The 22,773-nt window shown below is 39.2% G+C and overlaps 4 protein-coding genes across 4 annotated transcripts; 1 reads left to right on the plus strand and 3 right to left on the minus strand.

Moving 5' to 3' along the window:
* Window positions 1-233: 233 nt before the first annotated feature.
* LOC133724349 (sulfate transporter 2.1) lies at window positions 234-4,954 on the plus strand. Its single transcript, XM_062151049.1, has 12 exons — window positions 234-840; window positions 1,620-1,668; window positions 1,776-1,983; window positions 2,117-2,291; window positions 2,587-2,652; window positions 2,737-2,967; window positions 3,065-3,191; window positions 3,463-3,749; window positions 3,882-4,075; window positions 4,159-4,250; window positions 4,355-4,431; window positions 4,538-4,954. Exons 1-12 carry the CDS (start codon window positions 358-360, stop codon window positions 4,679-4,681), a joined length of 2,133 nt encoding a protein of 710 aa, XP_062007033.1. The 5' UTR covers window positions 234-357; the 3' UTR covers window positions 4,682-4,954.
* A 38-nt stretch (window positions 4,955-4,992) lies between these two features.
* On the minus strand, window positions 4,993-7,529 carry LOC133724351 (protein NEN4). The gene is made up of 5 exons (XM_062151051.1): window positions 6,133-7,529; window positions 5,953-5,999; window positions 5,774-5,837; window positions 5,509-5,694; window positions 4,993-5,355 (listed from the first exon to the last, which is right to left on the minus strand). Exons 1-5 carry the CDS (start codon window positions 6,592-6,594, stop codon window positions 5,263-5,265), a joined length of 852 nt encoding a protein of 283 aa, XP_062007035.1. The 5' UTR covers window positions 6,595-7,529; the 3' UTR covers window positions 4,993-5,262.
* A 145-nt stretch (window positions 7,530-7,674) lies between these two features.
* LOC133724350 (bifunctional aspartate aminotransferase and glutamate/aspartate-prephenate aminotransferase) lies at window positions 7,675-12,234 on the minus strand. The gene is made up of 9 exons (XM_062151050.1): window positions 11,823-12,234; window positions 11,655-11,748; window positions 11,462-11,565; window positions 10,977-11,225; window positions 10,773-10,886; window positions 10,553-10,636; window positions 8,526-8,696; window positions 8,263-8,376; window positions 7,675-8,127 (listed from the first exon to the last, which is right to left on the minus strand). The coding sequence occupies exons 1-9, from the start codon at window positions 12,183-12,185 to the stop codon at window positions 7,987-7,989; spliced, it is 1,434 nt and encodes a 477-aa protein (XP_062007034.1). The 5' UTR covers window positions 12,186-12,234; the 3' UTR covers window positions 7,675-7,986.
* A 4,356-nt stretch (window positions 12,235-16,590) lies between these two features.
* On the minus strand, window positions 16,591-20,164 carry LOC133724352 (uncharacterized). The gene is made up of 7 exons (XM_062151052.1): window positions 19,910-20,164; window positions 18,870-19,175; window positions 18,704-18,786; window positions 18,084-18,170; window positions 17,739-17,887; window positions 17,449-17,580; window positions 16,591-17,005 (listed from the first exon to the last, which is right to left on the minus strand). The coding sequence occupies exons 2-7, from the start codon at window positions 19,051-19,053 to the stop codon at window positions 16,816-16,818; spliced, it is 825 nt and encodes a 274-aa protein (XP_062007036.1). The 5' UTR covers window positions 19,054-19,175; window positions 19,910-20,164; the 3' UTR covers window positions 16,591-16,815.
* Between the last annotated feature and the right edge of the window lie 2,609 nt (window positions 20,165-22,773).

Raw genomic sequence — 22,773 nt, forward strand, 5'->3', positions numbered from 1 at the left:
TGAGCTAGAAATTTCAAGATTAGCTTAGCAGAGAAAGCACCAATAACATGACCCTATTTCCGACGTTTAATGCATATTATGTGCTGTTATATATGGGAAAAATAAAGAAAATGGTTCCAAATTTGAGTAAATGTAAGGGTCATTGTTTTCAGAAGAATTGGGTGAGTGGGGGAACTTTATGAGCTCAGTAGTGATTAAAATAAATATTAAGTTCTGAACCATTGAATTAATAAGGTCCTTCAACTCAATATGCACTTTGGCATAAAAAACTTTGCACTTCTAGTGCCTGTCTTTCATCTTTTGAAAGGCATATATACATTACACCTTTCCAGGTTTCCCTGAAAATTTCACTCAACAATGGCCTCTTCAGCAGCTGCCTGCAGCGACGATGAAAAGGCTAATTGGGTGCTTAACGCCCCCCGGCTGTCGGGTCCGTGGCGTGAGTCTGTAGAGTTTTCAGGTGAAGAAAGCCAAAAAGATATTGTCATGCTTCACGGTTCCCCCAAACACTTCAAACAATCAACCACTACTGATGCCTCATCTGAGGAGCATATGCTTGACCTTGAGAAAAACAGTAGTAGTGTTGATAGGTCTCAATGGGTACTGAATGGTCCAGAACCCCCAGGTCTATGGCATGAGCTCATGGACTCTGTGAGGGAAACCATTTCTTACTGTGGAAACAAGTACTCGTCCCTCAAGAGCCAGCCGATGCTGAAAAGCGTAGTTTCAGTCCAGCGAGAGATATTTCCTATCCTTGTTTGGGGTCGTAACTATAGCATTTCGAAGTTCAAGCATGATTTAATGGCAGGTCTAACCATAGCAAGTCTCTGCATTCCCCAAGTAAGCAAAACTTATGACCATGCATATAATTAAACTGGCACATAAAGGTAATGTTCTTTTACATGCTAATGTTCCGGTCAAGTACTTTTCTCATACACATATGTCCTATTTCACGTAATATTACCACTTTGAGGACTCATGATACACTTTGACAACGCATGTTTTAACTAGAAAAAATTCCTAATTAAGGTAAATAAAGTCCTCATTAGATAAAGTAGGTTCTTGCGTGAGTAATTAAGTCTTAAAAGTTGTAATTATATGTGTGTGTGTGTCTATATATGTGTCCTCCGGCCTCGATCGGGCAGCGACGGCGGCATTTATGTTGCCGGACGAAACCAGGGCACGACTTGGAGCAGTTCAGAAGCGGCTGGACTAGTCGACGAAGGGTTCGAAGTCGAGCTCGATGGGCTTCCATGGTTTCCGGCGAGCTCGCCGCACACCGCTGAGTTTCCGATCGCCTTTGCCTTCGCCGCTTGATTGAGGCCGACCGGGATGTCCAGAGAGTGCGTCCGACACCCGCAGCGCAGCGATCGCCGCCTTCTCGAGGACGTCCACACTTTTTCTGGGTTGCAGACGTCAGCTCTCGAACGGTTGCGTGTGTCTATATATATATATATATATATATAGATCATAATGTAGAATTTTCCCTTCAAATTATAGTCTGACTACATAATATGGCAGATGGTGTGACATAGTGGACTTCAACAAATGAAAACATTCATGTACATTAGAATTGAGTTAATTATACTGCTGTCTTAATTATTGTGAATTTTGTGCAGAGCATAGGATATGCAACCTTAGCAAAGCTTGATCCTCAATATGGCCTTTGTAAGTAATATAATTACTTAACTAGTCTTGTAATTGTTACCATTTTTTTTTGGAATTTATATGGGGCTGAACCATATTCATCAGTCCTTTGCTTGTGATCTTATCAGATACTAGTGTTGTACCACCTCTCATATATGCTATAATGGGGACTTCAAGAGAGATAGCAATTGGACCTGTAGCTGTGGTTTCACTGCTCCTGCCCTCAATGCTTCAGAAATTACAAGATCCTGGTGCTGATCCAATTGCTTACACCAAGCTTGTTTTGACTGCCACTTTCTTCACGGGTATCTTTCAAGCTGCCTTCGGGATCTTCAGGTAGTACTTCTACCAGTGGTCTATAGTCCAAAATGTGGTTCACGTATCATTACTAGCTCGATCCGAATAGTGGATATAGCATGCTTAGTACTTTTTAATCATAAAATGAAATTCTCTTTTGGTTTTTCATCAGATTGGGATTTCTTGTGGATTTTCTTTCCCATGCTGCAATCATAGGGTTCGTGGCAGGAGCAGCCATTATAATTGGCCTTCAACAACTGAAAGGACTACTTGGAATCACTCACTTTCCAAACAGTACTGATGTTATCTCTGTCATGGAAGCTGTTTGGTCCTCATTTCATCATCCTGTACAGTCCCCTTTGCCTTCTTTATGATCTAAAGGATTATCTAGTGTTCTTTTTCCGAATATCTTACATGTTATACCACACATTCAAACAAGAGTCCCTTTATCATGCACTAAAAAAAAAAAAAAAAAAATTACATTGTGCCGTTGCTAAAGCCTAAAAGTTCGTGTCAGATTGTCTATCACGAGAGCATTTAACTTATAAATATTACTCCCTATTAATTAGTATACAATTATACATAGACTATATATTGATTATTCCATAATATGCTCTTTCTTTTGTTTGTGTTTCTTAACAGTGGAATCCTCATAATTTTATGCTTGGGTGCTCATTCCTGTGCTTCATCCTAATCTCAAGATTTGTGGTAACACTCTGAAGTCTTAACCTCATGTGCATTCTACTTGTTCCTTATTGGCTTTTTTTTCATGACTCTTGGTGATCCTGGCAGGGAAGAAAGAACAGGAAACTTTTCTGGTTGCCAGCCATGGCTCCTCTCCTATCTGTTATACTGTCAACTCTTATTGTTTATCTCACGAGGGCAGATAAGCATGGGATTAAGATTGTAAAACATATCAAAGAGGGCTTGAATCCTAGCTCAGTTCATCTATTACAGCTCAATAGCCCCTATATTGGAGATGTGGCTAAAGTTGGACTCATAGTCGCACTTGTTGCACTCACGGTTGGTTATAATCGTTCCTTAAAATTGAAGTACCAAATTAGTTTGTCTTGACTTAATGCATTTTCATTAATATATGAGTGAATTTGTCAAAATTCAGGAAGCAATTGCTGTTGGAAAATCCTTTTCATCCATAAAAGGGTACCATATCAATGGGAACAAAGAAATGATGTCAATGGGTTTCATGAACATAGTTGGATCTCTTTCTTCTTGCTATGTTGCAACTGGTAAGTTCGATTTAATCTCTTCTATCTTTTCCTATTATTTATAGGAGCTTTGGGCAACATTTTCACCAATTTAGACAAGTAAAAGCCTGCACCTATCTGCGCTAGCTTAAACTTTTGTTTTTGGTCAAAAGGCTTGAAGTCTTACTTCATTCCATATGTTCTTCTTCTCATATTATGCCATATATGTGGAAAATTGTAGCCTTATATTATATACCAATGATAGCTTACACCAAGATACAAAATATAGTTGAATTCCTTGTCATGTGAGCAGGTTCATTCTCACGTACTGCCGTAAACTTCAGTGCCGGTTGTGAAACTCCGGTGTCAAACATTGTCATGGCCATTACGGTGATCATATCACTGCAATTTTTGACAAGGCTCTTGTATTTCACTCCAACAGCAATCCTTGCTTCAATAATTCTGTCTGCCCTTCCTGGACTGATCAATGTCAATGAAATCTACAATATCTGGAAGGTGGATAAGCTTGACTTCCTAGCTTGTATAGGAGCCTTCTTTGGAGTGCTGTTTGCATCAGTGGAGATAGGCCTTCTAGTCGCGGTAACATATGAACTAATCACTCTTACTTTGTGTGCAACTAAGAACATAGATCTATAGTCTGAGGGGTTTATAGTTCCAATGATAGAGTTTTATATTTAATTATCTAAAGATAATGTGAGTATGTCGTTGCAGGTAGCAATCTCATTCACAAAGATAATTCTCATCTCGATTCGACCTGGGACAGAAACTCTTGGAAAACTTCCTGGAACTGATATGTTTTGTGACACCGAACAATATCCTATGGCTGTCACAGTTCCTGGGATCATGATAGTTCGTGTCAAGTCTGCCTTGTTTTGTTTTGCAAATGCCAACTTCGTTAGAGAAAGGTACTGCTATTATTTAGTACTCAAAAATCTAATCAGAAAGCAGAATATGTTTTCCTAATTATATCTGTATTTGTAAATGCAAGAATTGTGAGGTGGATAACTGCAAACAAAGCAAAAGGCCTGAAAGGAAATAACACCAAAGATGCCATTCAAGTAGTCATTCTTGACATGTCTAGTAAGTGGTTAATTAAGAAAATTAAAAGTACATGGAATTAACTCTCAAGAAAATTATATTTTCCTGTTACTGTATATGTCTCACTAATTGTTACTTTTGTGCAGATTTGATCAACATTGATACATCTGGAATAGCTACCCTAGATGACCTGCAGAGGAATTTGTTATCAGAAGGAATTGAGGTAAATGAGCTAGGTAGCTTTTTCATTCTTTCACACTTTTGGTTACCCCATTTTATTTCCATTCTCCTTTGTTTAAAAACCGGTGTCCATTCTCTCTCTTTCTCAGTTAGCAATTGCAAACCCTCGGTGGCAAGTGATTCACAAACTAAAGCTCTCCAACTTTGTGGGAAAAATCGGAGGAAGGGTTTTTGTGACTGTTGCAGAAGCTGTGGCTGCAACTTTCTCTGGAAAAATTGCTACCACTTGTTAATAAATTTTCTTCGAAATGTGTGTTGATCTGTATCGATCAATCTCGTTTGAATTACTTGTTGCTTTGCTTAACGTTTGTGTGATACTACAATCTATAGTCACATCCTACTTTTGTAAATACATGAAGATGGGACGTAAGTAGTGTGATGAGAATGGTTTCAATCTTCTCACTTATAGTAGTAGACAACCAGCAAGGTGAGACAGAATAAATTGGTTGCCTACTACTCCTAGAAATGTTTATATGTAATTGCAAGATCCGTACTTTGAGACTGAATTTTCTTTTCAAATAAATGGCTCCTGAAATTGGATTTGGCAGTGATTTGCAAGAGTAACAGCACAGCTGCACTATTGTTTTGCATTGGCATTGTGCTATCCAACTTGTGGGACATTGCCAAGGCTCGAATAAATGAATAACAAATCAATAAATTTAATCGAACAGCTAATTCTGTAGACAGTTAGTGCTAACAAGTTTGACTAGGCATCTGTCTACACAGGCATGTATTGCTGTCCATGGCATTGCATTGGTTTGGGAATCATCTCATTAGTTTCTCTCCATCCTTTGATTAGTAAATCGTCAGTTCGTCACCGGAGTAGTGAATGAGAATGCTTCAATATGTTACTAAGAGGCTGGTTTCCTTGTGCTCTACACAATAGATTCTTTACCCTTTCTGTCACCTGTATTCAAAATAAATGCATGCTATCAAGTCTCTTGCCAAACAGTCTCACATACGTAGTTACCACTTACATTGTCTTCTAAATCATTTCTGATGTTGATATTGTTAAACAGCTAGTCTACAAAATAACTAATGAACAGAGGATTTGAATAACCTTTCCCAAACTCCCCCTTGGAGTATATGGAACTGCTCTTTGATATCCGATAAAAGCAGTTGTTGGGGGAGACTTCCGGCTTGTTGTTTCATCTCGGCATGGCAATTTCCCATTACTTCTACTCCGAGTTGTAACTGTTGGAGAGCCACGCCAGTTGCCATCTAACACGCTAGGAAGGGTTGCTTCCTAGTAAATATCACAGCGTAATTAAATCTTCACTTACTCATAAGAAGAAAAATGAAAATATAAGGTCCAATGAAAATACCAGAAACAGCACAGTTGCACAGTTCTTGAGGACCTCCAGGTTCATCCTAACATCTTCAAGGCTCCTGTTTCATTGATACACAATAAAATGTTAATATTGTATATCTGAATTCTGATATCACATCGGAGTATTCAGATAATGATTTGAGATTACTAAAAAAACAAAATGTGATTCCTCACCTGTGCTTTTGCTGCCCAAGCTTGAAGTAAGTTGCCAATGATGCCATCTAAACATATACAGATCAAGTTAATATTAGTTTAGAACCTTCTCGAAGCCAAAAGCAAATAAAAATTGAGTGCATGCATGATATAACTAAACCTCAAAATACCTATATAGTTCAAATTTTTCTTGTAACATACCTTCATATTGCCAGCTCTTCTGCCAAACTTCTCAGTTAGTACCCCTAGAGAGTCTATCATCCCAACAGGAGTAGGCGCAGGCCTACCAATGTCCGAAAACGCCTCCTTAATGCGAGCACAATCGAACCGCTGGATGTTATGACCTGCCCAAATTCTGCCATTCAAAATGCTGAATATCTTATCAGCAACTTGCTCAAACGTAGGTGCATTTGCAACAACATCCTTAGTGATCCCGTCACATCGACCGGACCTTGAGGGTACTGCAGACAAATCTGCTGGCCTAATGAGGCTGCTATAGCTGTCTAGCTCGACAAGCTTTCGAGGGCAAACAACAATTGCCCCAAATTCTAATACCCAGAACCTTTGTCCAACTCTATTGGGTACATTTGTTTCTATGTCAAAGAACACAATCTGTGTTGATGTGCTTTCTTTGCATGATGAAGATGTAGAAGGGTAGTCCATTTGAGGTTATAGCTAGCTATTATTTCAATTGGGTTTGTCAGGATTTTGGTAATTTTCATAACCATTATTATGTGCAGGTTATATAAAGGGTCGAGGAAGAAGGGAAAAAGAGAAAGGAGAGAGAAGAAGAAAGGGAACTCCTCCTATTTGAGATTTGATTGACTTGTAGTTTAAGTCAGGATTTTAGGCTTTGGCTTTAGCTTGAGGAGTCGTTTAGTGCTTAGCTTGTTAAAGATGTCATACAAAAAGCACTCCCAGGTGGACAAAAATTGCTGTTCCTCTTTCTAATCCTCTGCTTTTTGGGAACCTTTACTTTCTGAGAGGTTTTGAAGAATATGTAGCTGAATATGTTGGAACAAGAGAAGCAACGTCTCTGAGGCTGGAATAGGCTCCCTATATATATTTTGAATATGCTTTCTCTCTTTCCTGTCTCTCCTCTTTTCCCTTCTCCAGAGGAGATCTAGCTCCTTCTCCTATTGATGAATAGAAACTTACAAGCCTTATCACATGATTCATTGATTCACTTATTGCTTTGGCTAGATGCAGATGTGAAGTGAATTCAAGTTAGTGATTCGTATCATAAACAGATTTCGTCAACCATCATTTTCATTCTCTTTATCAAACCTGATCATCACCAAACGATTAATGCACTATTACACGGAATATATAACTTACAAGTGGAAGGGATAATGTGCAGGAATTAAACTCTAACATTGTAAATGAGCCGAGCTGAGCCAAGGAAATACCAATATGATCAAGCTCGGCTGATATGTTTTTTAAGTTTTAACACGTTCGAGCTCGGCTCAAGTTTGAACTACTTTGGATGAGCTCAAGCTCGAGCTCGAGCTAGCCTCAGCTTCAATTAATCTTAAATTTGTCCAAGTTAAAATGTCAAAAAATTTGAAAAATTCAAATAACATGAGGTCTTCTCCCCTATCTCATCATATTTAAGGGTGGAATCATGACAACTTATAAGCCTTTCACAATCCTTCATTGATTTACTTTTCAGGTAAGACAGAGTGAATGTGAATAGGAATACAAGAACAATTTGCAGATACTTCACATATACCAAGCCTAATATGAATAATCAATCAAGAAACCTCACTTCATGGTTTCAACTTTTATATGAAAAAACCATAAGAATGATGTTGCCCATAATGGGATTCTATGACACCCCATTCCAAAAAATGGGTAGAAGTCCAAAAATCAGATTCAGCAAAATGTACACACCTTTAATTACATGCATAACCAACGATACAGGACTGGATTCGTTATTGTGGATGTCTTCATGTTTACTAAGGGCAAATTTCAAAACGCAAATGCTAGAATACAGAATTTGAAGGCACAATTGGAGCAATTACAACATTACCGGCCAGTGGCATTTTGTTTAGGTCAACTACGGGCAGCAGGCTTCAGCACAATGAGTGCCTTCTTAATTCTTTCCACAGCTGCCTGTAGGGTTGAGAGGGATGCTGCATAGGAGATTCGTATACAGGTGTCATCTCCAAATGCATCCCCCGGCACTAGTGCAACCTGCAAATCAACAACAGCAATAACCCAAGTATGAGAACTGAAACTCGATATGCCATTCATCGAGAGATTCACAAACTATTGGCACCATTATTGCTTTTCTGGAAAAGTAATCGAAAGCAGCAGAGTAAAACATACCTGACCCTTGTCGAGCAGGTATTTGCATAAGGACTCAGAATCCTCTATTTTACCAAACCCATCAGCCTCTGTTCCATAGTAACAGCTGAAATCGAGGAAGAGATAGAAAGCTCCCTGAAAGTCAGAAATAAGATAATATCAAAAAAATAGAAAGAGTAAAAATCAAGAGAAGACAGAAATTGAATCCCATGCAGAATTTATATTCACCAAACAAGGGGCAAAAGAAAATAAGAAAGGGAAAACAAGAAAACCAAAGTAGGCACCTTGGGTTCTGAAATCTTAACACCAGCAAGTTCACCGAAGCTTTTCACCAAGAAATCCCGTCGCTCTCTGAATGCTTTCACCATGATAGAAACTGCCTCTCCACCAGCATAGCCAAGACCCAAGGCTGCAACTCCTGCTTTCTGTGATATGCTACTAGCACCTGAGGTGGACTATGACATGTTGCATTGGGATTAGCTGTCTACGAACACAAACACACTACATCTACATACAAATGCGTAATGATAGATAATCCCAAAACTTCACTGGCATACTTATTCAAATGTTGACCTCTAATGTAGGCAGAAATTAACTAATAATTCCTTATTTCCAATGACAAATATAGAAATTAGCCATCTATCATCTAGTTATCGATGGTATGTAACAATGAACCTCTGCTCCAATATTTCTGCTTGTACATACATTCATTAGGTTTTAGTTTAAACTAAGGATGGCAAAGGGCAAGTTAAGTAGGACCGGTTATAATTGAGCAGTGTCCAGGATTGGTCACACACCCAAACCCACACACATAGTGGCATATATTATGATATTTTCATGCAAACAATCACACACACCAGCACAAACACATACACAAGTACAGCTAATTGTTTCCTAGGTTTATACTCTAACTATAACTATGTGTACAGGACTACTAAATGGGCGTTAATCCTGTACATTTTAGAATATGGAATAATCGTTGGCAGGAACCTTGAAGATAGTCCTTGGAGCCAATAAACGGTGTACATTCCTTCAATTTCCCCTCAAACTGTAAACTGTAACCGGTCACGACCCTCAAACCACAATCTACAGACTGATTGAGAAATTAGGAGGAACACCACAGGGGGCACACGAGACATATAAGATGATAATGAACTGAAAAGGAAGAAGACAACAAGGAGTAGAAGACTCAAAATGAGGATCAAGGTGTCCAACAAAAAGACCACAATCCTGCTGCATAGTGCATACCTAGAGCTTAACAACATCAATGAGTATCTGTTGTCTGACCAAAGAACAACAAGAGAAAACAAGAAGACTCGACGAAACAAATGTTCAATTGGATGGAATTAATTAGCAAAAAGCGGTAATACTTGGACATTCCAATGGCTAACTAACAAAATTTACCATGAATGGAAGCCCCTGAGTACAAATACCTGCAACTACCAATATAGAACCGGTGTCTCACATTCAAATACCTTAAGCTTTGGGAATAGTTGTAAGCCATATGGCCAATCCACTAAATGATAGCAACTATGGGATTCTCTGTATAACACTGTTCTAATCCCTGGATCAACAAATCAACTTTGATTTCATTTACCAGTCCATCACCCATTCCCGGTTGTGATGTTATTTAGTCCCATCAGTTGTTCTGAGAGCCCGAACAGAGCACACACAATTCAGAACACAATTGAGTCAGTTAATGAGAAGATGAGCAATGGCCAAGAATCATGAGGCTTTAGTTAAGAGGGTCCCAAATGAGTGCCAACATACTACCTATTTATTGAGGCTCTCCTCCCCATTACTATGTTTTTCTCAGTCTTAACCATATACATTAATACATTAATACATGATACTACCTATTTATTGAGGCTCTCCTCCCCACTATCTAGACCCACTATTTATTCCTATGATAAATTTCGGGTTTAAATATCAAGGAACATATATTCTGAACCACTGAAAAAATAACACTAAAATCAAAGCACATATGCAGTTGCATACTTTGCCTCTTGCATAGCTATGATATTATCAATTTTTCAACATTTTGCAATACAGAATCAACAGAAGTAAAGCGGGAACCTACCTAACTTGTTCACTCTCTCGATACAACTACGCAGCAAAAAATGTAAACGGAAAAGTCCAAATTGCAGAAATGTATAAACAGGTAAAAGCTAAGAATGCATAGAAATGCAGTTTCTCCATCACCACAGGTTAAATGAGAGGAACATAACAAGAAAAAATGAAATTTGTATGAAAACAATATATAAATATACATATATATAAGGGAAAGCAGGATTAGTGAAGGTCAAAATACCTGACTCTGGATCTTATTACATGCTGCGATAAAGTGTTTAGGACCAGCAATATATCCAAGCCGCCAACCAGTCATTGCAAAGGCCTACAAAGTACCACGTTCTAAATGTCAGCTTCAGATTCAAACCTAATTTTTTCTACAGTATATCTGAAACTTATCATAGAAGAGATACTGAACAAAGAACAATATGAAATCGTCATTGTCTTGAGTATATAACTACCTTAGAAAACCCATTGACTGTCAAAGTCCTCTCCCACATGCCTGGCAAAGATGCAAAGCTCGTGTGAGTTGCTGGTGCGTATATTATGTGTTCATAAATTTCATCAGACAGGACCTGAAAGAAACAGGTTAGAATTTCAGGACTCAAATGTCAAATAACAGGTATCAAAATGCAGGTTTTTCAGTTTAGGTAGAGTGAATGTACCAGAAGCCTGGGATGCCTTGCTACAATTTGAGCAATATCCTCAAGCAATTTCTTGGGGTAAACAGATCCTGTTGGGTTGGATGGAGAACAAAGAATCAGCACTCTTGACCTTTCAGTGAGCTTGGACTCAAGAACCTTGGGATCCAATAGAAAATTCTCAGATATGCTCGTCTGAAGAATCACAGGAGTTGCATCAGCCTTCCTTGCAATTTCCGGGTAACTCACCCAAAATGGAGCTGGAATTATAACCTGTGAGTTACATGTTTTTTTTCGCAAATATGAGCCACCATCACAACAGTTATTCAATACAACCGACTGACAACCACTACTATACAGAGCCACAGACCGAAAAACAGATAAGCAAAAAGGCATTTCTTCATCATTCAATCAGACACTAAAGTTCCGTTTTCGTGCAAAGTTCCAAACTTTACGTAAATAAAGACGAAAATGATAATTTCAGGCATGGATAGTATTGAGCAATTAACCTCATCTCCCGGTGCACAAACTGCCTGCACTGCTTGATCAATACACTGCTTGGCTCCATTACTAACCAAAACCTGATCCGGTGCGTAAGATATCCCATTCTCCTCTGCACAAACCCCAATCATCACTCACAAACTCCAAAACTCAACAAAAATCGAAAAAAAAAAAACAAAAAAAAAATCGAAAAACTCCAACCTTGCAGCTTATGACAAATCGCCTGGCGCAGCTCCAAAGTCCCTGCATTTGGTGTGTACCTGGTATACCCCTCCCGAATCGCATTGATCCCCGCCTATTTCAAAACGCAATAATCTAAAAACCGTAATTTCACACTCGAATTGACATAGCATTGAAGCAAGTAAGTACCTCAGCCACGACAGAAGGAGTATCGAAATCGGGCTCGCCGGCGGCTAATCGGATGACGGGGAAGCCGGCCTGGACGAGAGCAGTGGCCTGGTCGGTGATCGCGACGGTCTTCGACGGCTTGATGGAGTTGACTCTCGGGCTGAGAGAAATATCGAGCTCCATTGCTTGGTCACTCCCAGTGACCGCGACTGCCCTCACAACAGATCTTGATGATCCTTCCGAGCTGTGCTTGAGAGGAAGACACGTGCGGGGGCGAGAAGGGAAAGATAGGGATTTCGGGTCGGGGCCGGGTTCGGGTCCGGATAATCGGGTTGTGGAGAAGCTGAGGCGTGCGATGGTGGAGGAGGAGGAGGAAGTGGCCATGGGAAGTTGGAGGAGGATGGGAGTTGGTGGGATTGTTTTCACTGTGAGTGAAGGTTATATTTAAGAAGAGATTGTGCTTGGCCATTTTGGGGGTTGGTGGGAAAATTGAAGCAAATTGAAATCTTTAAGGTTAGGTTACGTTTGTGCAAAATGGATGGCTACCAATACCGTTACGGGTCCTAGTTCCTTCGTTTCTTGAATACGAAGATACGGGTTCGTGTACGGTACATTAATGTATTGATACATTAAGTAAACTAGTTCAATACAGAGGTAGAGTAGCTTGATGCAGTGGTAAACTAATTTGAAATCAAGTCAAGCTAGTCTACTTATGCATGGAGTCAATCTACCCCTATATTAAATTTAATATACATGACGTATTTGGTACATCAATGTGTTGTAGAATTTATCCATTTACGTCAAATTTTACATAGCTACGGAGATATGTCGAACCAACATATCTTTCCAATACTAATGAGGTCTCATGTTCTTATCCAACAGTTCAATATATTTTCATCAACTGATTCGAAGAGAGACCTATTTTTTGTAAAACATAAGGCAGATTACGCTCAAACATTTGCAGTTCAAGTCAAATAATGTTTGAAAATTTTCCGTAAGTGGGATGATGCACACTTTATATCTTACTAGTGCTTATTTTAGTTAGAGTTTGAATTCGTAAAATTTTGAATTCAATCTATTATTTCACTCCGACATCTAGAGTATCAAGTGAAGTTCCAAATTCGAATTCCTGCACTCTCAAAATAACAAATAGGAAAGCTTGCTATTGAATGATAAACCTAGTTAACATTCAACAACGCATGCTCACCTAATTTGGAGAGTGGGTGAACGTGACAAGTATATTGCAACTTCAACTTTATGCAATGACTGCTTCATGTGCGACTAGTCAAGACTTCATATTTTTCTTTTTTCAAGATGTTCTTTTGGCCAATTACTAGTCAAAAATTAAACTACTCTCTTTGGTTATCGTACCTCCTTTGAACACTTTTCTTATGGCCATTTCTCCCCAACTAACCTTTGCTCCAGAATTCCTCTGCTTCTTTTCTGTTTCTTTCCAACTTTCAAATAAGAGTTGTTGCTACCAAATTCTAACTATTCACTCAGCCTTTTTTCTTCGAAATAATCATAGTCATTCAACAAAACCATTCCACTTGACTAAGTAAAGTAGTAGACATATACAGAATATGCTTTTTCAATAGGACTACGCAAGAGACAACTTCAGAAGGAACAAGAATGGGTTATGGACATGTAGCTTTACATTTAAGCAATCTCACTGGTGTGGCGGGTTAGGAGAAAGGAATTGAGCTAAGAAACAGAAAATGCATTGTGATGATAATTTAACAGCAAGATAAGTACAAATGCGGGTTTACAGATACTGAATAATACAAATCCATATGGAGCTTAGAAGGAAGGTGGGACAAAACAAAACAAAGACGACAAAGAGAACTGACAATCAAGGCCATTACAGTTAGTAATTGATCAGCATCATTATAAGGACTGCATTAACCATGAATTTACTTGGACGTATAGACCATTAAGAGTGCTCCGGAGGTCTGAAGCACTAGATCATGACCAGACTCTACAATAGCACAACATATTCAAGAAATCCCTGAAATTTGGATAACCAAATACGAGCCTACTCAAATAATTTTCATCTTCAGGTCTTGCAATTATCAATACTGACATCATAAAAATGTAATAATGGAAGAGCATACCTCCCCTGCATTATATTCCGAAACAATACAGGGAATGGACAAGGGAGTACAGATGCAGTTCTTTGAAATGAAAGCATAAGCTAGTCAAGGGTAGCAATTCCAACCATATGTTTTTTACCAGAGACTAATTTATTAGAGTTTCTGGTATAACATATGGTTTAGAGAAATGAGAATACAAGGCAACAACCATTTGTGTTTAGCCTCTCAACATGGTTTATCATTTGCTCAACAGTTAACAATTGACAGAAGCACCCTATTAGGTGTGCTAACTGCTCATAGTCATACATATATAAGGTAATATGCTATATAGGGTTTTGTGTAGATAAGTACAGGAAATATGGCTTTCAGTTACAAAGAGAAGCCTCATTCTAGATAAATACCATTAACTTCATCAAAGAAGCTATAATTTTTGTTCAAACGTAAGTAGATGACAATTCGTTAACACCAAAATCCTGATCAGTAGTGCATTCAAAACAATTAAAATAAGCCAAATGACGCCTATTTGGTTGAAAAAGTGCACAGGATTGCACAATGCATTTATTCTTAAGGGATGTCATATGTCATAGATGAACAATCCACCTTTAACATAAAACAATGAATGTAAACAGCACACCTAATCATAACTAGGAAGAAGAAAGCTTCTAGCACAGCAATAGTTATAAAGACAATCTTCGTGTTTCTAGCAAAAAACTGATTGTATATCAAGTTTTAGTGTGTTATAAAATACATGATCTGAGTAAAAACGAAAATCACCACCACCAGTACTGAAGCTATCTCTTATGCAGAAAATCATATTTCAGAATGAATGAAAACCAAGCGCTGTTGAAGGTTTGGTGCCTTGATAAGTCCTCTCCTACCTTGTTCTCTCTCTTGTCCTCTCTTTCACAAAGTTCTCAGGAACTATACAGCAACTATAAATTTCCTGTCTTTGATCACTACTCTATTTCTAAATATTTCCTTCTAAACCCACCATAATCCAAATATCATCCACCTTGTGTTGTAGGCATCATATAATGTTCCTAGGGGAAGTCCGGTACTAGATAAGAATGACGATACTGAGACTAACAAAAAAGTTGAGCAGACCATTAACCTCATCAGAAAACGCTCACGTTTTCTTCAAAGCTGCATAAGCTTCACCTAGTTGTTACATATCCTAATATGTTTAGCAAAGCTGTCAGAACTTGTAAGAACACAATCATAGTATTAAAATGTGCCAGAAGATTTATGGAATTAAATTAACAATTTTCAAGTTTCAAATTGAAAGATGAATTAGAATTTCACAAGAATATGTATGAATTACTTGATCATTACTAATTTCCAAATTCATAAGACATCCAAAGAAGTGGGTTATTCACTTCGCACCAAATTACACGTATCAAAGCTCAGTCCTACCCTCAAAAGCTCACTCATTTCTTCAACAATGTGAGACATACACTATGCATAAGCCCAAATTAGAAAGGCATGAAGCTACCTGATATCAAATCCTTGTAGAAGCCGAATCAAAATCATCAGGAGCAACCCTAGCAATCCAGCTACTGAGCGTCCTCTTAATATCCCCATGATCTGTGGCCTCACTAGGGCAGACAAGACATACTGAGTATGCAACCTGGTACAAAGCCCACATGACCCTACCAAGAGTTGGCAGGAATTTATTGGTAATAGAATACACCTAAACTTGTATTAAATTATTAAAACTAAATAAAACATACTATCAGCCCACCAGCAGAGGCCCAAGGACTGAAGACAGGCCCACCAGTCTGGCTAGGCCCACGACCCATGCCAACCGTGACTGTCAACGAGTCTTCGTCGGAATTGCGGCACAACATCTGCGGAACCACCACACCATCGGACCGAAGCAGGAACCATTGGCCGGACCACGCCACCTTTGACTCTCGCCGCCGCCGAACCACATAAACGTCCAATCAGGGTCGTTGAAACACTGCAATATTGTAGTGCTCCCAACAATTGTGGCCGGACTGCCATTGCTGTCGGATTGCAGCCGGATCCGGAGCACCCCATCATTTTGGCATCATCTCGTACCAGCCCAGGCTTCCACATCCTCGGCCAAAGGCGAATAGCCTGTCTGGGTATGGTCCAAGTCGGCGGTGGCCGACTTTCTCTCAGGAATGGCGCCGCCGCAATTAGCAAAGCACAGTGCCAACGAATCGGATCGCCAATGATGTCGAGGAAGCATTCAATCAGCAATTGTTGCCAGATCGCCTTCGATTGAGTGATGCCGCCAGAGCGCCTTCTAGATTGACCATCCCAGTCTCCCCCGGGTTTCCTTGACAACGGCGGTAGCAGACCGTTCCTCAGTTGCAGACTGAAAAACCTCCACCAACATTTGTCCTCGTCCAAGCCTGAACTCCACAGCGGGCCTTCACCGGCGGACTCTGAAATACTACCTACCCGTCCGAAGACGTGCCGCCGGACGGAACATGAGAACAGAACGGTTTACTCTTCTTCGAATACGAAACTTCCTTTCCGACAAGTGCGGAGCAAAACGAGTGCGGATCTTATTCCTTCTTAGCTAGTCATATTATATAGTGGAATATTTACGATGGAATATTTCCCGACTTCATCTTCTAGGATGTTGTTGACTAACGTATCATTCACACGTCGCAAACCCAGCAAAAATGCAAGTAATAAGACTACTCGAATTAAAATGCAAGTAATAAAACACAAACAAAAGCTGTTCTTGGTATCATATTCAGTCACCCACTACAACACAAACATGGATTAGTGTCACTTCCGTTTTCCTCCTTTAAAATCCTTCCTTGAAAAGTTTAATTGGTCAGGCATCTTTTTTGAGGATTTTCAATGATCAAACCACAAAATTCACCCCATCTAACTCTATCAGAGCAGAAACACCACAAATTCATGAAATCCAATAAAACATCCTAAGACTTTACATGGTCCCTGATGAACCGTTCCACCTCAGCTACCTCGCCTATAATACCCGCAGCTTCTGCAACTGTAACTTTGTTCTGACACTGAGTGAATGAAAATGGTTCACCAAGTACTCCAAGAGTAAAGTCATTTGCAATATCAGCTGTTGATATTGCACTCCTTGATGCCCGTAATTTGTCACTGCAAAATGTTAGAAGACAAACATATCAGGCAACAATGTACAATTAAATAAATATATAATTCAAAAACAGAATAACGATATATCCACAGAGCAGTCTACAGTGAGCCAGGAGCAATTGACGACTTGAAAGAAATAAACAAAGCAAAATTCAATGCAAAATCTTGAATTGGACACGCCAAGGATCATAAATAGAAAACCACATAAACGAAGACACTGCTATTATCAGAAGAAATATCTTTCTCCAAAATATGAAAGAACATATCTCTTCTCAAAAATTGAATATCACAATAAAACATCAAGTGGTAAGTGCATAAGTACTTAACTAAGCATATCCCATCAAGTCATTCTCAAAAACTTTCCATAAAATTACAATAAGTTATCACACAAGAGGTAACAATGCTTAATTTTTTCTTTTTTCTTTTTATAAGAATTCGAATCTTACATTTCCTTCTCCAATTGTTTGCGAATGAACTCCTTGCTATGTGCTGTCACTTTGTCTGTCTTGTTGCAGAGAATAAGAATGGGAATTTTCTTCTTCACCACACTTGCCTTGGTCAAAAGATCGTACAGGTACCTGTTGCAATTAAAGTAGAAGAATTTTTCATCACTTGCTAGTTGCACAATCAGGCTGGCACACTTAATCATGGTAAAATAGGTGCCAAAATAAGGCAAGAAAAATAGTCACTTTTAAAGTATCTAAATATAGCTCAGATGGGAAGTAGGGAAATTTACTCTGAAGCAGCACGCAAGTTTGGTAAGAATTCCAAAGCATCCACCACAAAAACTATACCAGCTGCTTGAGGCAGGAACTCATCTAGTTTGGGTCTGAGACGAGAATGTCCAGGAACATCAACAAGATGCACAGGCTTTAACTTTCCATTCTGTCAGGAGAAGACAAACAAAAGCATAGAACATGTTAAAGTCCGCAAAGTCGATCACAAAAACAACATCAAAAACCGAAGGAATGAATGTTTCTTAAGAAGGCATAGAAGGTAATGATGCCGTACACAGAACTAAAGTGACTAGATAAGTTAGATCTGAAAAGGATACATACAAGCACATGAGGAATTTATACACCTTTGATTTTTCAGAATTGAGCACAAAAGTTCCCTCATTTGGTTCCATTGATGTCACAGTACCTTGGTGAGCAGACCCATCCTGAAGCTGGAACATGAACCCGATCATGTCAGAAACATCAAATCAACATTTTTCAATGAATAGTTTAAGAAAGACAGAATAGAAAAGAAACATAAGTTAATAAAAAAGTCATTGAAACTTTTTACCCAGATATTGCTTATTTTTCAGGCAATAAAAAGATTCTTACTGAAAACAGGCATGAAACTTGACTTGACGAGATGATAAAAATATGAAAGGCTGAAATATAAGATATATAAGCAAAGGGTAAACATTGAAGATGAGAAATAAGACAAGACTGGTGCCCATATGACAACCAATTAGTAAAAAGCTTGGAGAATCTTTTTAACTTTCTTAATTCACCCAACCAAAATAACAAGAAAGCCATATAACATAAATGCATTTTGTTTGCATTTTGTTTACTTATCACGGGCTACACATGGCATTAGCGACCAAAAACAAAATGGCATTAGCGGTTTAGAAAATTCAAACAACTGGTGAGTCTAATATGGAACTATACAATATGTTTAAGAAGAAAAATAGCCAGTAAGGTCTGTGCTTACTTGATAGAAAAGAACAGTCTTTCCACTCCCGCTAAGCCCACTCAGCAATATGGTATTAGCTTTTTGCCGTTTGAACAACCTACCTACATCACAAAAGGTATAACGAATAAATATCAATCTTGGAAGTATTTGAAAAATAAGATAACAAAATTATGTGGATAAATACCTAATAAGAGTAAAACTGAGGTTACTAGCAAGATGGCAAGAGCAGCATAGACCTGAGTAGGCGGAACCTGCTGAATGTACTCATGTGCTTGAGACCATAATGGCTTTGCCTGTTTCTTCCATTGTTGCAATGCTTGAGATGACCATTGCTCTGCCTGTTTCTTCCATTCTTCGAATCCTTCCATGTTCTTATGGGAATTTAAGAGACTTCGAGTTTAATTTACAGTGAACCTTGGCCTCTTAACTGAAGTTGAGACCCTTTGGGATGTTTCAAGAACAAACGGAATTCAATTAGGAAACAATCACCCTGAGGAGAGACAGAGACAGAGACAGGGTATTAGGAACTCAGATTGAAGATTTGGCATTTGAATATGAGAGATAAGATTAGGGCAGTTTATTCAGTAAACAGGAAAAATATAAACAGACAAGGGGTATCTTGTCCAAATATAAACAGATTCGAAAGTTCACGATAATAACATGTGCATGGAGGAGAGAGGGAGGGAGGAAGGAGAGAAGAGGGGGGTACGTGTTAAGAAAATAAGTACAGCTAACTAACCCACAATGTCAAAAAAAAATTTCCATAAACTAATAGCAAAGTTGATGTAGTTTAGGCAGGAACAAAGATGCGTTATCAAGAACAAAGAGATGTCCTACCATAAATTCAAGCTAATCCTCCTACAAATAATAGCCCCCCCCCCCTCAGCTAAACACAGCATACAATGTACTGCCAAACAACAGAGCAGATGCAATAAGAGGAACAATCTTCACATTTTAACTGTCAGTCATCCAATTTCTTAAAGCTGATAATATTTACATGAATGTTCAGGCATCACCATTTTCATTGAGGATAAAAAGGAACAATGAAATCCAACACAGAGAACACTACCTAAGAGTAAAATTAGTGTAGCTCCACAAAATACAAAGAGCGGAGCAAGAGAAACACATCCCAAATCTATTGGAAGTTTCACACTAGTAGAGTCCAGTAATGGTAATTCAAAAGTATCAGGGAAAATGAAGAATTGATCAAATCTGAAAACTTACCCTCCTGCACTGCAGAATTCCAAGACTCTAAGAGACTAGACTACCAATGCCGCAGCGAAGAAAGAGTGGGACTCGTGAGTTGTGAGAGCCAGGTTTTTTATTCGGTGAACCCCGAAAATTAAAGCTACGACTGAGACAGCGTCGTTCTCTTGGAATACGCGTATCCGTTTCTAGCTCAGAACATGACGCCGGCGATGCCGAAGATCACGACGGACGCCGGCGCGGAAGAGAGAGACAGCGCCGGAGGAGAGAGAGAGAGATCAAGATGATAGAGAGATTGATGTAAGTGGGAACGATTGTAATTCTTTAAATGGATTGAGGGCAACATGGTCATTTGGTGTTAAATTGTGTATGTGGGAATAAAAATCTATTGTTCAGGTAAATGAGATAATTTTTCCTTATTTTAGTGCTTTTGATCAATGACCCATTATTTTATTCTCTGTTTTATTGTTTGCTTTTATGCATTACCACAAAATAGAGACTGGTTATTCTTGGAGCTACAGCCGTTAAGTATCTAGGTGGGTTTTGACCCTAGATCCAACCGGATTGTGGTCAACCTTGAAACATCTAAGAAATAACATACAAATTTGTTTCAACTAATTTCATTTAAGCATACTTATAAATAGGTTACCATATATTTTGCCTAGGCCTGTAGAAGTCCTTGGATAATGGAACTATAATATATCTGCTATTTGTTTTCAAATTTATTGCTTCTTTTTTTCTTTCATAAAACATTGAACTTTCTTTTACATAAAATATAGAATTTTCTGGTGGAAGCTAGTTAGAAAGTTGCCACATTCTTACCAAGGCTTCTAGAAAGTGGAAGCAGGAACTGTATTAGTTCCTACGTGCTTGTAAAAGTTAGTTTTAGTTGCCTTTTTTGCATCTTTAATTAGTCAGCTCTTATCTTTCTAAGGATATGTATGTGTAATTATATGTATTTGGCCAGGGGAAGTCTAGAAAGGGTGCAATAATCTATAGATTCAGGTATATATTTTGGAAATTACTCCTTTTGATTAATTATTTAGCTTCAATTAATAAGTGTTATGCAGTTACACGTGTGTCCTTATTAAGGTCTGAAATCTGTATGTATGACTTGGCCTTGGTTAAATAAGTTATTAGGGTCCTTGACCAAAAGCCCCAAAATGAACAAAAGTTATCCCACTTACCCCAACAACAGATTTTTATTCTCACTAACCCAAATTAGAGTATAATGACCAGTCTACCCTCAACCTAATTAAATAACTACATCAATGCCACTCTCTTTCATCTCTCGATCACACACACACTCTCTCTCTTCTCTCTCTCTCTCTCACGATCTGGCCACATCCCCGTCGGCCTGGTCGCCGGTCGTCGGAAACGAAGTCAACAGTGAGATCGTGCAGAAGTCCTAGCAGAAGTTCGAAACGGATCTTCAAATTTCGCCAACGAAGAAGGGGAGGATGTGAGTGATGGTCGAGATCGACCTCCTCGGCGGTCCAGAGCGACCTTACCGGCGAAGAAGGTTTCCGATCCCCTTGGGTCCTTGCCCTCCGGTTTCTCTCTCCCTCTCTCTCTCTGCCATGAAAGCTCTGTCGCTCTCTCCTCTTCGAACTCAGTCCCGGTGCCATCTGGTTTCTCCCTCTCTCTCTCCAATCTCCAGTTCCGGCGGAGGAGCACTCTGCCTTCTTCCTCTTGCTGCTCCAGCAATGAGCTCGACGACGTCTCCGGCTGAAGACGCTGCTTCTGGTCAGCTCGTCAGCTCACCGGTGACCGGATCTGGACCAAGACGCTGAACGACATCTCCGGCTGAAGACGACGTCTGGTCTTGAGTCTCACGGTTGAACTCCGATAGGGTGCCCAGATCTTTTCTCTTTCTCCGATAGAGACATCAACATTAAGATCCAACATGTCTGCTACTTTGCTACTCTGGTTGTCTTCGAAACCCAGAACCAAGTTGTAAAGACCAGTTTCAAGGATTGGAGGAAGAAAGATGAGGTAGCAAAAATGGCAAGAGAAACTGGTTCAAGAAAGTGAAGGTTTCATTCTCGAAAAAAAAAAAAAAAAGGTGAAGGCTAAACAGAGAGATATGTGAAGGAATAGACGACTATTGGGGGGCAATAGACGACTATTGGGGGGCAATAGATGTTTTAAATTGATGTAATCTCTTATTTTTTTTCGTTAATTAAAGTTTTATTTGTCTAATTTTAGGAAGATTAATTTTCATTCTAGCAAACGAAAATTCTATTGGGGGGCAATAGACGTCTATTGGGGGGCAATACATGGCTGATAGTCGTCTATTGGGGGGCAATACATGGCTAATAGTCGTCTATTGGGGGGCAATACATGGCTAATAGTCGTCTATTGGCCCCCAATAGACGTCTATTAGGGGGCAATAGACTATTGGGGCAATAGACGTCTATTGGGGGCAATAGACGTCTATTGCCCCTCTATTAGGGGGCAATAGATGTCTATTGGGGGCAAAAAAACTTTCCGGTGAGATTTTCAGCAAATTCCGGTGGGCGGCAGCCGGTGACCGGATTCCGGCGAAAGTTGGCCGGATTCCGGCGGCCGGTGACCGGATTCCGGCGGCCGGTGACCGGCTCCGGCGAAGTGTCCTATAGTTTCTCTCTCTTCCATTTTCTCTCTCTCTCTCTAAGTAACAAAGGGGTGAGGGGTAAAATGGTATTAAAAAAAAATTAAAAACAAAAAAAAAAATCTTAATGGGGTATTAGGGAAGACTCCCTTAGAGTGTATTGGGTAAGAGGGAATTAAAAAAACTTAATGGGGTAAGGGGGAAAAAAATCCCTAGAAATGGGGTAAATAGACAAAATCCCTATTTTCTTTCTCTTACAAAAATGTGTGAAAGAAACTCCTATTGAAAT

The sequence above is a fragment of the Rosa rugosa genome, chromosome 1 (assembly GCF_958449725.1).
Source record: "Rosa rugosa chromosome 1, drRosRugo1.1, whole genome shotgun sequence".
Lineage (NCBI taxonomy): Eukaryota > Viridiplantae > Streptophyta > Magnoliopsida > Rosales > Rosaceae > Rosa > Rosa rugosa.